Source organism: Eremomyces bilateralis (genome assembly GCF_010015585.1).
Source record: "Eremomyces bilateralis CBS 781.70 unplaced genomic scaffold P152scaffold_4, whole genome shotgun sequence".
Lineage (NCBI taxonomy): Eukaryota > Fungi > Ascomycota > Dothideomycetes > Eremomycetales > Eremomycetaceae > Eremomyces > Eremomyces bilateralis.
The window spans coordinates 1,415,918-1,431,095 of record NW_022985070.1 but is presented as its reverse complement, the minus strand read 5'-3'; the positions used below and the strand labels follow the sequence as shown (position 1 = coordinate 1,431,095).

Here is a 15,178-nt window from a genome sequence, read left to right as displayed (position 1 = left end):
CAACGTAGCACGAGCGGTTTTCTCGAGCCGAGACTCAAGAGGAGAGCACGAGCATCGCATGGTGGTCAGGATGTTGTGGACTTGGGGGGTTAATTGGCGCTAGCACCGTTGCGGAATGCGGGATTGAATATTAGCCGGGCGCTTTTCTTGTCGGTTTCGTGGAGACTGGCGAGAAGCGGATGGCTGGTTAGGGGCATGCGATATGCATGAACATGTCTCGAATAGCCCTCTCAAATCACATTCTCAGTATTACAGTTATCCCCCCCGGTCGCTCCTCGCTCGGTTGCAATCCTGTCAGCGCCGCGTCGTCCCTCGTCACGGTTTGAAAATGTCTCGGAATCTCCGCAACGTCTGAGTTCCGGGGCACCGATGGACAGAGGATGGATGGGCAACGAGAGGGTTTCCTTCCTTCCGAGGCCTCAGGAGGCAATTTGGGGAACGGCCGTCGGAGCGCGTGCATCGTGCAATATCCAGGAGGCGGTGTCTGATAGGCGCGTTCGGCCATATGGGGATTGATATTGACGCGATGAGATTAGTATCATGTACTTTGGTGGTGGGATCCCGAGTGTGGTAGCTCTAGTACCTGGTTGTACCTATCATGTATGACTGTATTGCAACGCAGCATGTACCGACCGAGGGGCCGCTTGGTACAGGGCTGCCCCAGGTTCCGTGAGAGGGGGCATGGGTTCTCGAGGTTCCAGAGGTTCCAGAGGTTCCAGAAAACGCGAGGATTTGGAAGAGGCTGGTCGGGTGTTGTTTCTGGGTGATTGTGGAGAGGAGGGATCAGGGGAGGAGGAATCATGGGGAGTCGGGGAAACGTAAGGACTAACGAGTCCCTGAGGAGTGAGGAGTGAGTACTGGCGATATGGAATAATTACCACCGTCGATCCGGAGCACCGAGCACATCATCAAGCTGCGGCGTATGGCTGGTATGGGTGGTGCAGCCAAGTGAACTGGTGGAGGAGGAGGAGTTGTGACCATCAACGGGGGATTATCAGTGGACAGTGAGGGATCAATGGCTCGTGGAAGGGAGCTTCCTCGGTGTTCCTTTCTCTGTTTTCCTCCTGTTCTTTTTTCCATCTATAACAATACCTTAAGATTCCCTCGGGAGTTTTCATGATTGATGTAGCCCGATTCTATCATCCCTCTCGGTGGGCTGGAGATCTAACCCTATACATCCTCTTTTGGTCGGATTGCCCAATCACTACAGTACATAACGTTCCCTATTGAGTCGGCAGGAAGAAAGGAAGAAAGGGTCCACTGTCCTGAGTCCAGAAGCAAAGCTGTAACGACGGGAAGCTTGTCCCGCACTCCCGCTTCTCTGATCTCTCTCCTCCAGAGTCCAGAGTCCAGTCTTCGGCCGCCCAAACCCCCAATCACCGCCCACCACCTGAGCAACCCCCGCCTCCACCACACACCACACACCACACAGGCACACACCAGCACCACACACCACTCCAATTGTTTGCAACCCACCATTCTCACCCTCTCTCTCATCTCACTCACTCTTGACAGAATCTCACTTCCTGTGCCACCATCGCTGCTGGATTCTTCTATCCCTCCTCCTCGGATTACACATTTTAGCACATTACCGACACCTGCTACCCCCGTGACGACCTCCAATTCACTGGTCCCGTGAACCTAGCCCAACCACAAGCTTCCGCTCTTCCACCCCTTCCAATCCGCTCCTCCGACGAGACCTGTTCCGTTCTCCGCTTCAGTTGTCCCGTCCATGCCACCCCGACCTGACGCCATGTTCCATCGCGCAATCGGAATCTGAGGACCTCGAAGCTTCCGACAACCCCGATCTCACCATCGGACGGACGGTTGTACACCCGTTCGGATACCATCCCCTCGTCTAGTGTCTGGGTACCGGTACCCAATACTCTACGAGCTACCGATCCAGCGGTCGAGCCCCCGCCCGGCGGTTAACCCTCCCTCAAAACAAAGGACCAGTCCGGTTCCAAGAAACACATATTGTGCACCATTTTTTTTTCCGTTGTTGCTGTGCAGCTCGGTTCTATTAGGGGCACCGAACGTCGGGTTGAACGCGCGGAGACGCAATCATGAATGGATATGCCGGCGCCGCGGCCCCCCCTGGGACCATGTACGTGAGGGCCCTCTATGACTACGATGCCGACGATCGGACGAGCTTGAGCTTCCGACAAGGCGATATCATCCAGGTCATTACACAGCTGGAGAGTGGGTGGTGGGATGGCGTCGTCAATGAGGTGCGAGGATGGTTTCCCAGCAACTACTGCGCCGTCGTCAGCCGACTTCCCATGGATTTCGTCGATGAACACGGCCACGCGGATGGCGGCGACGATGGCGACATCGATGAGGAGACCAGGGAGGAGTTCAGCGAGGATGGGTACGACGACGCCGAATCCGATGGCAATCTGAAAGATCGCGATACGACGCTCCCCATCGAAGGTGGGGACGATAAGGACCAGGAAGAGGCGGCGTTCTGGATCCCCCAGGCAACCCCGGATGGTCGACTGTTCTATTACAATACCCTCACGGGCGTCAGCACCATGGAGCTCCCGCTGGAGAATCCGACATCCTCCTCCGAAACCGGGCCGCGTGACCGTCACCATGTCCAAATCCCCGATCAAACTCGTCCACCCCCCGAGCTCATGGCGGGAGGGTATGAGAGGGCAGAGGACGATGCGGATTACGAGAACTCCGCGTCTGAAGCGGAAGAAATGGCGCATCATGTTAGTACCGCGATAATCATACTGAAGCCCAATACAGGACTAATGTCGCATGCAGGGCCGGAAGGGCAGCTCGTTTGCTACGGAGGAATTGTCCCCCTCCGCATCTACGGATTCGCTCCGACACCCGGCCATGGCCAATCGGACACGCAACGATTTCAACTTACCGCACAACAGCAGTTTCTCGGTCGTGCAGTCCGCCATGCCCCCGATCGGGACCTCGAATTCGTTCATCAACAGCCCCGCGGCCCCGGAAACGCTCCCCGCCATCCCGCGGAAGCTCTTCGACGACTCCTACGCCATCCCCTTGACCTGGAACAAGATGCTGGAAGACATGCGACGGGCGATCGAGCGGTATCGGCAGGCGATCAACAACAGCGATCGGGCCGAGTTCGTGAAGCGGGCGGAAGACATCTCGGACCACTTGCGGCTCCTGCTGGTCGCGGGCTCGGGCACGACGGACAATCACTCCGGGAATCCGTCCATTATCAGCACGAACAAGGCTCTCTATCCGCATTTCCGGGTCACGATGTCTCGGTTCTCGAAGCTGGTGCTCTCATCACATATCGCCGCTGCGGACTGGCCGCCTCCCGATTCGTATGCCAAATGCTTGAAAGAAGCGGAAGGCGTGCTGAACGGCGTCTACGGTTTTGTGGAAGTGGCAAGACAGCAGCGAGGAGAAGATATCCCCCGTCTCATCCCCGGCTTCGTGAGCAACAGCCACATCGGTGGCAATTGGCAGCAGCATGGCCTGTCCCCGCGGGACAGCTCGGTGACCACGCTCTTCGGCGATTCCGAGGAATATGACCCGTCCGTCGAGCCATCCACACGGCTAGATGGGAAGCTGCTGGAACGACTGGAAGATTTGCGAAAGATCTTCGTCTCCAACCTGCGGAGGCTCGACGAAGCGTTGAGTGTGCGCGAGATGACCGTTTCTCCCACCAGACACCAGGTCATTGGGGATAACGTCTGTCGGGCCGGCTTGAAGGTGCTTGAGTCATGCCGGCCTTGGCTTTCCACCGTGGAGTCCATCAACCTGTCGCCGCTCCATCAGGAACGACGGCAGCATGAGTTCATGGAGCTCAACGTTGCCAAACAGCGCGTCTACGACAGCACATCGGAGCTCCTGATGGCGTGTCAGGCTGTCGCCTCGCCGCTCGGCGATGAATGGTCGGAATCCAGGGGCGACTCGTTGGAAAACCGGTTGCTCTACGTGCGATCGAGCTCGAAGGATTTGGAGATGAGCATGTCCCATTTGACATTACAATTGCAACGACTCTCGGAGCTGATTCCGATGGCGGATCAACCCAATCGGGATATTCGAGTAGGAGAACCCTCCGGGTTCGACAATGCGGCGCAATCCCAATCCAGAATGGGTCAGCGGCCTTCGATTGCGGAGCTTGGTCCCTCCATGACCTACGGAGATGCGATGGACTACGTCGACACGATGAGGAACGGCAACAAGGACAAGCTCGAGCGGATCCTTGGGGAGAAGCCTCCACCAAACGTTGGGGGCCCTCCGCCGGAAGATGTGCCGGACTTTTTACGCCTTGATTACGAGCGCGACATTGTCTACGATACCAAGGTCACGCCGCCGCAATTGCGCGGAGGGACATTGCAAGGGTTGGTCGAACAACTCACGCGGCACGACCGTCTCGACTCACCGTTCAACGCAACTTTCCTCCTGACCTATCGATCGTTCACGACCGCGACGGAACTGTTCGAGATGCTGATGAAGCGGTGGACCATCCAACCGCCGTTCGGCATCTCCAACGAAGACCAACAGACCTGGATCGACAAGAAGCAGCGACCGATCCGGTTCCGCGTGGTGAACATCCTCAAGAGCTGGTTCGACACCTACTGGATGGAGAGTAACGACGACGAAGCCCGGGCGCTCACGCAGCGAGCGTATCAGTTCGCCAGCGAAGAAGTGGTGAAGACAAACACCCCCGGCGCCGGCCCACTGATGGCGTCGATCGACCAGCGCATGCGCGGCCAGGAGATCCCGAACAAGAAGATGGTACTGACGCTGAACGCGCAGACGCCGCAGCCGATCATCCCTAAGAACATGAAGAAGCTCAAGTTCCTCGACATCGACCCCACCGAGTTCGCGCGCCAGCTGACCATCATCGAGTCGCGGCTGTACGGGAAGATCAAGCCGACGGAGTGCTTGAGCAAGACGTTGCATAAGAAGATCGAAGCCGGCGAGAACGACCCGGCTCCGAACGTGAAAGCGCTGATCCTGCACTCGAATCAACTGACGAACTGGGTGGCGCAGATGATCTTGAACCAGCAAGACGTGCGTCGACGGGTTATCGTGATCAAGCACTTTGTGAACATCGCCGATGTGAGTCCCGCGCACGAACGCGCCATCCCAAAAACTAACCGCCCCAGAAATGCCGATCGCTCAATAACTTCTCGATGCTCACGTCCATCATCTCCGCCCTTGGCACCGCGCCCATCCATCGCTTGCAACGGACGTGGCAGAGTGTCAGCGCCAAAACGATGCAGACGCTCGAGTCCATGCGCAAAACCATGGGCAGCACCAAGAACTTCGCGGAGTACCGCGAAACGCTGCACCGCGCGAACCCGCCGTGCATCCCCTTCTTCGGTTTGGAATCCCGTCCTACAAACTACTATTGCTCCGCTAACCCTGTTGCACAGGCGTCTACCTCACGGACCTGACCTTTATAGAAGACGGCATCCCCTCCACGATCAAGAAGACGAACCTCATCAACTTCGCGAAACGGGCGAAGACGGCGGAGGTGATCCGCGACATCCAGGACTACCAGAACGTGCCGTACGCGCTGCAGCCGGTGCCGGAGCTGCAGGAGTACATCCTGAACAACATGGAGACGGCTGGGGACGTGCACGAGATGTACGAGCGGAGCTTGGTGGTGGAGCCGCGCGAGCGGGAGGATGAGAAGATCGCCCGGTATGTAGGATCGTCTATGCCTGCTTTTGCCATTTGAGTTGGGGGTTGGGGGTGTCGAAACATGTATAAGAGATGCCACCACCATCCATCCACCCCATCCATTCACCCAAAGAGCCGAGAAACCCTAAAGCAGCAGTCTTCCTTATACACTGTGAGAATAAACCGATGACCACTTCCGTTTTTGCCCGTCAAAGTCGGTTTGGCCCCGTTTCTTACACCTGCCGTCTTGCTGTTGGCTTTGTTGTCGATTGCGTTGTGTGCACATGTGGCGGTGGTGGCGGGGTCTGGATGTCGTCGCGAAAGAGGGAGGGAGTTGCGAATGCACCACGAATTGTTGACAGCGCTTCGGTAGATCCACGCTAACTGATCGTCTCTCCATAGGCTATTGACGGAGTCGGGCTTCCTTTAAAAGGTGCCCACGTCGAGGCGTTGGCGATTGGCATGATTACGATGTCCGCGGACCGGGTCCAATTCCATTTCACTCGGATGATGGCGACGCTTGTGTTCGGTTGGGATGAACGGAATCGTTACGACACCACGTCGCCACCATTGCGTGTTTACCACGAATGTTCTTTTCTTTATAGAGCGGCGGCCACCGGCGTCCGGGAATCACGAGTCCTTTGCAATGTGCGAGTACGGAGAAGGTCTTTTACGGTCAAATCTAACGTCATGGCAACTTTATTATGGTTCGACGATCTGTGTTCAAGGAGGAGGGGCTGGCGTCTGATTCTCCGAGCGAGGCACATATCTAGCAAACTGCAAATGTGAAGTTGGCGAAATCGCTTGAACTTGCCAATGACCCATCACATGTTATGATGTTAGTGCACTAAACTAAGTCCTGAGGAGTGATGGTCCGTGAAGTGTGGAGCAGAATCTGCTACTGTCGTACAGCAGAGCAGAGCCGACCTAATCGCATGATCTTCCACCCAAACCCCTTGCGGTCTTCCCAATCCCCACGACTATTGGAGAAGTGGTGAAGTACAGAACTCAGAAGCGCGACGCGTTGCCAAATCCAGCGCTCCCTAACTCCTATGAGCTAAGGATCTTCAACGCTTACATACTATGTAGTAGTAGCGTGCCAGAGTTGGCAATTGCTAAATACTAAATAGGACTAAATTTCCAAATTCCAAGAGCTCGTCGGACGTCGTCAACCGCCGAGCCATGCCTTTCGTTTGTTTAACAATAGCAACCAGAACTGAGGTCCGAAGCGGACAAGCGCCTCTCCCACATCCTCAAGCCTCCGCATATTTCCCAATTCTCACGAGCCAAAAGCCAATCTGGCTTTTCCAGCAACACCGTTCCATGACTTCTATAGATAATTGATATCACCGATCGGCGATCGCATGCTGTTCGCTATGAATGGAAGGTGGAAAAATCGCCATTGGCCCCAGGATGAGAATCATAATGCATAGTTAGGGAGTCCTGGCCATCCAGGTTGACATCTCGGTACGGCGTCCCTGTGTTGTATGTACCTGGTAACGATGGTATGCATCAGCGCGCGCGATTGGCCGGCACGCACAGGCCGTCCCCTGGATCATCTCATTCCAATTTCTTCCAACGGTCGAATGGTCGATTCGGGTTTCATGTCCTGGATTGTCTTGGATGAGGGTGTTCATAATTTCATGGCGTTGCATCGGGGCGTGTAGCCCCTTAAGGTACCTCGGTCGAGGTAGGTCGATGACGAGAGGCGAGAGGTTGGGATGGATGATGGGATCGGTAAGGAAGACGGGCACTGGCAAGCCCACCAGGAGGTTGTCAACGCGAAGAAACTACAATTGATGTGGTGATGTTCAGAATGGTCGAATGGAATCGTGATATGTGAACCGTCCCGTCTGAAACTCTTCAGTCTTGACTCCAGATCAGACGGGTGCAAATCGGGCGGGCGGCAGCAACAGCCGTTCCTTGCATGATGCATGAGAGTTAATCAGTTAAAAGACGCCATATTTCATCCGCCTCTTTGACAACTGACAAGCATGCTAAAATTGCATGTCTGTCATCCCCTTGTGAATATGTGCTGTATTAACGGTAAAACGCTTCCGTTAAAGTCCTCCTTACTTAACACTCTGTGACCCGGTACTAGCAATCTAGTACGACAATAATATGACTCCTAAGGGCTAGCCATCAGACATCAGGATCGCATGATCGACTATCCCATTCTTTCCTGTACGGATGAAGCGGCTCATCCACCAATCCTCCATTGGGCCGTCCTTCGTCTCTGCATCCTCCCGTTGGCCGTTGGTCTTCGAACCTTTCTTCGCGAATTGGACCGTGCTCGGCTGTGGCTTGCGCCTGGATGTCGCCGCGATCCATGCCTGCCAACGTCGATTGTCCCCTGGAAGGCCGGATATTGCGCTTCTCCCGTATTTCTAAACTAAACTTCATGCTGATTCCTGGGGTAGGAGGATCCCGCTCCGAGGAGGGGGTCGAGTCAGGTCGAGTCGTCGAGGAGATCGGCCATCCGAAGACGATGTCCAATTGTCCATCCACCTCAGGGCCAAGTGAAATGGTGAACATCACCGTAAGACCAGTCCAGATCGTCGACGACTGACAGAATTAGTAACTAAGTCGTAGCGGTAGTTACGCAGGCTTCCAAAAATGGGTGACGATACAAAGGATTCTAAAAGAGGTTGACTGGCTTGCCACAATTTTCTTTGCTAGCATGTCCAATTCCAGCACCTCGTGGACCGAGAACAGTTGGCATTACATACATAGTACATGGTACAGTAGCAATTAGTATACATGGCAGCCGATCTTAGTACCGATGTTACCGGTGTTCAAGCCCGTCAAGGGGATCGGTCTAAGTTAGCGGCTTAAACTGCTCAAATCTTCACCTAACTAGCGGCTTAATGCAACCTGCAACTCCCGCATCTCCCGCAATCCGTGAATAATCCCCCATTCGCTCGTTTCTCCAATTCGATCATCCTGTCCGTTCTTGCGGGTCATTAGCGATCTTCATCTATTTCCTTGTGTTTCCCCTCCCCTTGTACCCAGTATTGTACTCCTGTTCGCTGTTGTTGTTGTTGTACGGAACATTTCCCCAGAAGACCAGAGTTGATTCTTTGGGTACTGCTCCAAAGTCCAAGGTCCTCCCGACTCCAGCTTCTCCAGTCCCTCGTTCGGAAATCCGTCCTTCTCCCAAGATTCCCTTCTCAGCTTGTCGCTGGTGCCACACGACAGGACTCAGGAGCATACGACCAGTCGATTACGTCCATTACCGTACCGTCATACCGTTCTCGCTGGGAACGCGGTCGAAAAATCCCGAGTCCACCATTTGCGCCGCTCGGTTCCATTCACTTCGCTCGTTTCATCCGACTATACATTTATCTTCCCTGTCAATCGTTTTTCGTCTCATCTCCTCATTTTTTTTCTCCGAATGACCTCATGAGGCAATCACTTCAATGTGGAAGAGGCCTCGTCCTCGCGGCATGTCTCGCAACTTTGGGTACGCTCCTCTCCCCGCATCGGATCGCCCTCTATTCCCCGACCCGTCGCTAACGCGTGTCACAGCATCTGCCGCATGCGAATGCGGTTACTACTATAACTCCACCTCCACCGCCGGCATCACAAGCAGGCAGGTGTGGACCGACGCCTTCGAAACCGACTTCCTCCATGCCCCAAAAATCAACGGCGACATGGGCTGGCGACCCCAGGTCTACACTGTCCCGTCGGAGAAAGCCCGCGGCACCTTTGGGAAGGACGCAGCGCTGGAGAACGTCATCGCCAATCCGCTCAAGGACAACAAGACCTGGACCGGCGAGGGCGCGAACGGGGGCGACGCCGGCGCGCAGCTCCTGGTGCGCAGCCAGTTGAAGGGTGATGCCATTCCCATGGCGGAAATCGTAGGCATCCGGGATGATATGCTCTACGGTTCGTTCCGAGTATCGATGAAGATTAATGACATCCCTGGGTCGTGCGCGGCATTTTTCTTTGTAAGTGACTCAATGGATGCGACGGCGGCCGTCGTTCGACACAACTAACCAGTCGCACCCAGTACCATAATGATACCCAGGAGATCGACATTGAATTCCTCACGAGAGAATTCAACGAGACCTCGAACCTCATCAACCTCATCAGCCAATCTCCCGCCTCCGCTGACGCCGGCTTCGACGCAAGTGGAACTCCCGGATTCAAGACCTACAACCTTCCGTTCAAGCCCTACGAAGGCTTCCACGAGTACCGCTTCGACTGGAGCCCCGGCCTGATCACCTACTACGCCGACAACCAGAAACTCTACGAGCTGACCGTCGACGTCCCCGACAGCCCCGGCCACCTCGTCCTCAACCACTGGTCCAACGGCGACCCGAAATGGTCCGGCGGCCCCCCTACCGCCGACTCGACCATGACCGTCAGCTACGTGAAGGCGTACTTCAACTCCTCGAACCCCGACGCCGGAAGCCAGTTCGACAAGCGGTGTCCGGATCCGGGCGACGTGTCGAAGATCTGCGGCATCCCCGATCAGAACACCCCGCCGCCGGATGCCTCCCAGGGCGGTGACACCGGCGCGCAGACGACGTTTTTGACGTCGGCCGCAGGACGGAGGTCGCCGGTCGGTTGGAGCTTGTGGAGCGTCGCGATCTTCTCCGCGGTGGTGTTTTCCACTTGTTGATTTTCGTTTGATGGATTTGTTGTGCTGTTTACGGGCCATCGTTCGGAGTTCAACTAGTGCGTGCCTGCATTCTAGTGGCGTTGGAGGTGCATGCATGATTCTCATGTTCGGATCGGCTATGATATTTGTGAGTCTCACCAAGTGCTTCATGCGCAGGAGGGAGGGATTCCTGGCCGCTGTATGGCCTTTATTATTCTTGTTGATATTAGATTCTTTGCCGTTTTTCGGCGCGACGATTAAGGTTAATACCGACGAGGGGTAATGGACCATGTTCGTATTACCGTCTGCTTCGTGGTGAAGGCGGCCATGCCGTCGATGTTCGAGTGATATTGGAAGAAGCCATTTCTAAGTCAAGGGCTTTGATTAGGCCACGGCCTTTTGGACCATTCACCCTATCATATCGTTGCGACAAGTTGGCTATTCTGAGAGAGACCGTTACTGTTCCCGCACATGGTATTAACTTCACCCCAGACCACATAGCCCCCAAGCAATCGGTGTAAGAATCTGTACGGATGTGTTGGCATTGCGAATTTCCCCCAGTGCTCGACAGACCCATCTGTTGCTCCTAGACCTCGAAGGTGTTGCGACACGTGATTTAACTAACGTGTTCAAAGGGAGACGATTAGATGCACCACTATATCTCATCTCCTTGATGATATGGTATATACCATGAGATACACTGAATCTCGACCAGGGAGCACGGCGATGAGACTTGGATTCAATATCGACCTCCACATCCCACGCGGCTAGAGACCTGGCGCAGCAAAAGGGCGCCCCATTTGTTTTGTTATCGGGATTCTTATTTTTGTTGTCGATCACGAGATTGATTCCCTGCTGGTGGAAAGCTAGCGGAATTTCGCATCGCACGGAATCGGACTGCAAAATTGAGCAAGTTCAACCCACTCCCGACCGACCGACAGACTCACAGCAATCCGTATCCTTACTTCAATTGCTTCCACCTTCATTCCACAGTCCTTCGTTTGGTGGTGCAAGATGCGAGATGGCAGCAGAATCTGTGGAAACCCACATCGTCTTCTTCAGTTCTGTTTGTTGCCAACGGCGTTGCAGCAAATCCACGTCTCAGTGGCCTTCTTCTGCTAGCGTACCAAGTGAAGCTGTTCCTGTATTGTGAGAGTATTGTATGATGCGCTAGAATTGATTCATCTCGTTTCCTCAATGTCATTCATTCAGTTTCATGTAGGCATTCCGCGTCCGCTCTCGTCCGGTCGCTCCTGGCGTCCCCTTTCAAATCTGTTTTGTTGGTATTTGCAAACTCCCTTTCCTTGAGAACTCCCGAATATCCACCAGCAATTTTAAATTCCATCTTGCGAGCCTAGTCCTTAGTAATCGAAAGGGTTCTCTCCAATCCACGCCCTCCATATCCTATAATTTCCCAGATGATAACCACTTTTCGGGACCTATGCGAACCATCGCGTCTTGGTTAGACGGGTGGGTATCTAGCCTCTAGAATCCACATCCAATGGCTCCAACGGCTCCAACCGCCACGGTGAAACTCATCGAGGGTCTATGCGATCATTCCGAAGAATTTCCGCCTGGTCTGGTCTTAAATCTCTGCGATATCCTTGAACAGTTGAACGTCCGTTACTCGACCTGGTTGGCCCTAAAAACGAGCTCGAAAATCATGTGGCGCGGATACATTCTTCTCCTTCTCTCGCTCGGGAGCGCGAATGCGTTCCAATGGTTCGGGTCCGACGGTGCAATATCATCGGAGTTGGCGGACCTGCCCCTTCCTGAGCCAACCGTTCTGGAACTAGGAGTTGGCAGCCTCGAGTACGTCCTGCATCCTGGGATCTCCGAACGAGCATCATCAATTCCCAACGGCTAACCTCCCTCCAGTCGCCGGTCCCCCGACCCCGAGCCCAACCCCAACCCCGACCCCGCCGTCGTCGACGCTCCCGTCACCGCCCTGCCGACGGCCTCCCAGTATCCGACGGAGACGACCGACTGGCTGGAGACCACCCTGGTGAACGGCCAGAAGACGTGGGTGCCCGTCGTGTTCACACAGACGTTTGCCGCCGTGCCCGACCAGTGGCCGGGACCCGCGGAAGGGGGGTCGATTGGGATGGGCACATTGACGGGCCAGATCGGGGTGGTGAGGACAAGCTTGCCGCAGCAATCGGATGGGGATTCTATTGATAAGCAGGGGTGGCTAGTGGGGGAAGCGGGAGCCGTGGGGATGATGCTTGGGGGACTATTGTTTGCTTGAGGCCTTGGGAGCGGGAGGGACGTTTGTCCACCGCACTGAGGTCATAGCGTTGATGATCATGATCAGCCCGGATTTTGGCAGGAGTCGAACCCAGCAAGGTGTTTAAGGATCGGTTGTCCTATCGCGTTGGCATGCGCGCATGCTTGTTGTTTATCAAGTAAGGCGTTGTGGACCACATCCAGGGATGGCTTATCGAGTTGACAGGTATTTATCTGTCATATATTCAGCATCCATTGTCAGACAGTAAATCAGGAACCGGGGGTTTATTTCCATACCTGTCCTTGAAGCAGAAGCTCGTGATGAAGACGAGTTATCAACCGACGTAGAAACCGGCCGCATAGCAACCTTGATCCGATTGCAATTCAGTCTTCCTCTACGTCGCTGCCCTCCGGATACTCCTCAACCTCCGCATCCACGTCCGCCCTGATCGCGTCCTCCAACCACTCCGCATACTTGCCCCACCCATCCCCCCCGAACGTCATCAGCACCTTCGCCCGCCGCACGCCCCGCACCCCCTCGAACAACCGCAGCGCCCCCCTCGGCTCCACCGGGTCGAACATCGGCTGATACGGTTCGATCACCAGGCTTTTGACTCCAGTGAACGCGCGCGAGACGGCGTCGCGGGAATACGGTGGGTCGATGTCCAGCCGGACGCCGATGTACCAGCGTTGGATCAAGCGGGTGACGCGCGGGGAGCGGATGGGACGCTCGGGGGCGAGGAGGCACGGGAGGGAGGTGAGCAGCTCGGGGTGGGCGGTGAAGGTGTTGCGGGTGTAGAGGATCGGGGTGGCTTCGGAGTGGATGAGGCGGCATGTTTGGAGGAGTGAGACGGGGAAAGAGTAGGGGCTCGCGTCGAGGAGATAGGTGGAGAGGTGACCGCGGGAGAAGAGGCGGCGGAGCTTATGGGAGATGGTGAAGACGAGGACATGGTTATATATGAGCTCGCGCAGTTCCGCGGGGAGGCGGAGGAAAGGTGAATCGGACATTTCCTCCTCGTAGATGTAATACTCGGGTAAGTACTGTGCGTCCAGATACCTCTAGGCATAATCTCCAGTTCCGTGTCGATTCTACCAGTCAATGGTGCATGCAATTGACCGAGTGGAACTGAGGGGAAGTGTATCGGGGAAGCTGGTTGAATCTCCAACATCCCTGATCCCTCCCCGTCACACTGCTCCCCCAGGTGGTTGGGCTCAGGCTCTCTGGAATTGCGGACTAATTATCATTCAAATGTTTGAGTATCTGTTAACATTAGAGGGCGTGATCGAGGAGCATGCCTCCCTCATAAACATCAGATGTACGATCCCTACTTAACCTCTCTTGAAGCCTTATCCAAACAAGTCACCCCTCTGCTGCCATTCCTATCATCCTTCTCTTAGTACTGCAGAGTGTTGTTTGTAAGTACGTCATGCCTTATATGCGTTAAGTACCGAACTACTTGCTATCTGTACCATAATATCGTCCTTGTTTCGCTGCAGTTTCAAAGCGTCTGAGCCGTCCATCATACCCATCTATGTCCGACGCTATTCTTGACTGTCCTCTTTGAAAGCGTTTCGCCAGGACTTGAACCTGGCGTTGTTCGTCATGTATTTGAACAGAGACTACCTATGGAATTATTGTTCAATAACATTACCTTACTAAATCTCAGGTTGCTAACTACCACCCGTGTCACCAGTCACAATATATTAAAGCCGAGAGTTCCCTCGATCTCGAACGGTTCCTATCAGTTCATACCCCCTGATACGGACATACCACGATATACCCGATTTTGAACCCATCATATATCATATTCCGCCCAAATCAGAGCCATGGCACTCCGCCCAGAACTGCGAGTTAACATGAAGAATCTCCCCGTTGAGTCCGAATCCGACGCAGCCTCGACGCAGTCCCCAGCACGCGGCAAGCAGATGCGCACGAACCTGCTCCAAAAGCTTCGAGCGCCTCCTCTCGTCCATGGGTGGGAATTCTGGCACGATCGCCAGGGGCGAAAGAAACCCGAGGACACGGCGGCAACGGTCGAGGGTTCATACGAAGACCGCCTGGTCAAGCTGCATACCATCGCGGACGTGCGGGAATTCTGGGAGGTGTTCAATAACTTCGACATCTCCACGCTGCCGCTGCGAGACAGCATCCATCTTTTCCATAAGGGCGTCAAACCCCTTTGGGAGGATCCTAGGAACGTGAAGGGTGGAGCATGGACATTCCGCGTTCCGAAGGACAAAGCGAAGGCCTTTTGGCAGGAGATTAGTCTCATGGCGATCGGAGAGGTGCTACAAGAGGCGGTGGCAAGCAAGAGGACGAGTATGCGATATGCTCTCAGAACCGAGCTTTCTCCTGGCTAATACTTAACAGCGTTTATCGATGATATATGCGGCATTTCATTGTCCGTTCGATTTACTAGCATGCTCGTGTCGATCTGGAATCGCGATGCAGATCACAAAGAAGGAGTGGACGGGATCCTAAAAACGGTGCTCGACCAACTCCCTGAGGATCTAGTCGTCAAGGAGAGCTCATACTTCTACAAAAGACATTCGGATCATTCGGGGTTCGCTCCTAAAGGTGTTGAACAGTAAGCGCCTGCCACATCCGAAACTCGCTCGTGAGAGGTCTGCTATGTCCACCACGAAGCTATCGGGGGCCCTTGGATTCTTCATTTAGCGAGCATACTTGGTGTTTTAGTTGGGTCTCATGTTAGGTTT

The 15,178-nt window shown here is 54.7% G+C and overlaps 7 protein-coding genes across 7 annotated transcripts; 5 read left to right on the top strand and 2 right to left on the bottom strand.

Moving 5' to 3' along the window:
- Positions 1-1,510: 1,510 nt before the first annotated feature.
- P152DRAFT_249172 (uncharacterized protein) lies at positions 1,511-1,958 on the bottom strand. Its single transcript, XM_033674696.1, has one exon. It carries the CDS (start codon positions 1,848-1,850, stop codon positions 1,602-1,604), a length of 249 nt encoding a protein of 82 aa, XP_033536852.1. The 5' UTR covers positions 1,851-1,958; the 3' UTR covers positions 1,511-1,601.
- Positions 1,959-2,105: 147 nt separating this feature from the next.
- Positions 2,106-5,686, top strand: P152DRAFT_392385 (guanine-nucleotide dissociation stimulator CDC25; the record flags this gene model as incomplete). The annotated part of the gene is made up of 4 exons (XM_033676147.1): positions 2,106-2,717; positions 2,773-5,061; positions 5,109-5,325; positions 5,379-5,686. The coding sequence occupies 4 exons, from the start codon at positions 2,106-2,108 to the stop codon at positions 5,684-5,686; spliced, it is 3,426 nt and encodes a 1,141-aa protein (XP_033536851.1).
- A 69-nt stretch (positions 5,687-5,755) lies between these two features.
- On the top strand, positions 5,756-6,116 carry P152DRAFT_456271 (uncharacterized protein). Its single transcript, XM_033678962.1, has one exon. It carries the CDS (start codon positions 5,815-5,817, stop codon positions 6,010-6,012), a length of 198 nt encoding a protein of 65 aa, XP_033536850.1. The 5' UTR covers positions 5,756-5,814; the 3' UTR covers positions 6,013-6,116.
- A 2,823-nt stretch (positions 6,117-8,939) lies between these two features.
- P152DRAFT_249179 (glycoside hydrolase family 16 protein) lies at positions 8,940-10,621 on the top strand. The gene is made up of 3 exons (XM_033674697.1): positions 8,940-9,091; positions 9,157-9,578; positions 9,641-10,621. Exons 1-3 carry the CDS (start codon positions 9,031-9,033, stop codon positions 10,253-10,255), a joined length of 1,098 nt encoding a protein of 365 aa, XP_033536849.1. The 5' UTR covers positions 8,940-9,030; the 3' UTR covers positions 10,256-10,621.
- Positions 10,622-11,735: 1,114 nt separating this feature from the next.
- On the top strand, positions 11,736-12,482 carry P152DRAFT_471836 (uncharacterized protein; the record flags this gene model as incomplete). Its single annotated transcript, XM_033681103.1, has 2 exons — positions 11,736-12,046; positions 12,113-12,482. The coding sequence occupies 2 exons, from the start codon at positions 11,736-11,738 to the stop codon at positions 12,480-12,482; spliced, it is 681 nt and encodes a 226-aa protein (XP_033536848.1).
- Positions 12,483-12,844: 362 nt separating this feature from the next.
- P152DRAFT_431604 (uncharacterized protein) lies at positions 12,845-13,573 on the bottom strand (the record flags this gene model as incomplete). The annotated part of the gene is made up of 1 exon (XM_033677422.1): positions 12,845-13,573. Exon 1 carries the CDS (start codon positions 13,466-13,468, stop codon positions 12,845-12,847), a length of 624 nt encoding a protein of 207 aa, XP_033536847.1. The 5' UTR covers positions 13,469-13,573.
- Positions 13,574-14,317: 744 nt separating this feature from the next.
- On the top strand, positions 14,318-15,052 carry P152DRAFT_447455 (translation initiation factor eIF4e; the record flags this gene model as incomplete). Its single annotated transcript, XM_033677996.1, has 2 exons — positions 14,318-14,780; positions 14,832-15,052. 2 exons carry the CDS (start codon positions 14,318-14,320, stop codon positions 15,050-15,052), a joined length of 684 nt encoding a protein of 227 aa, XP_033536846.1.
- Between the last annotated feature and the right edge of the window lie 126 nt (positions 15,053-15,178).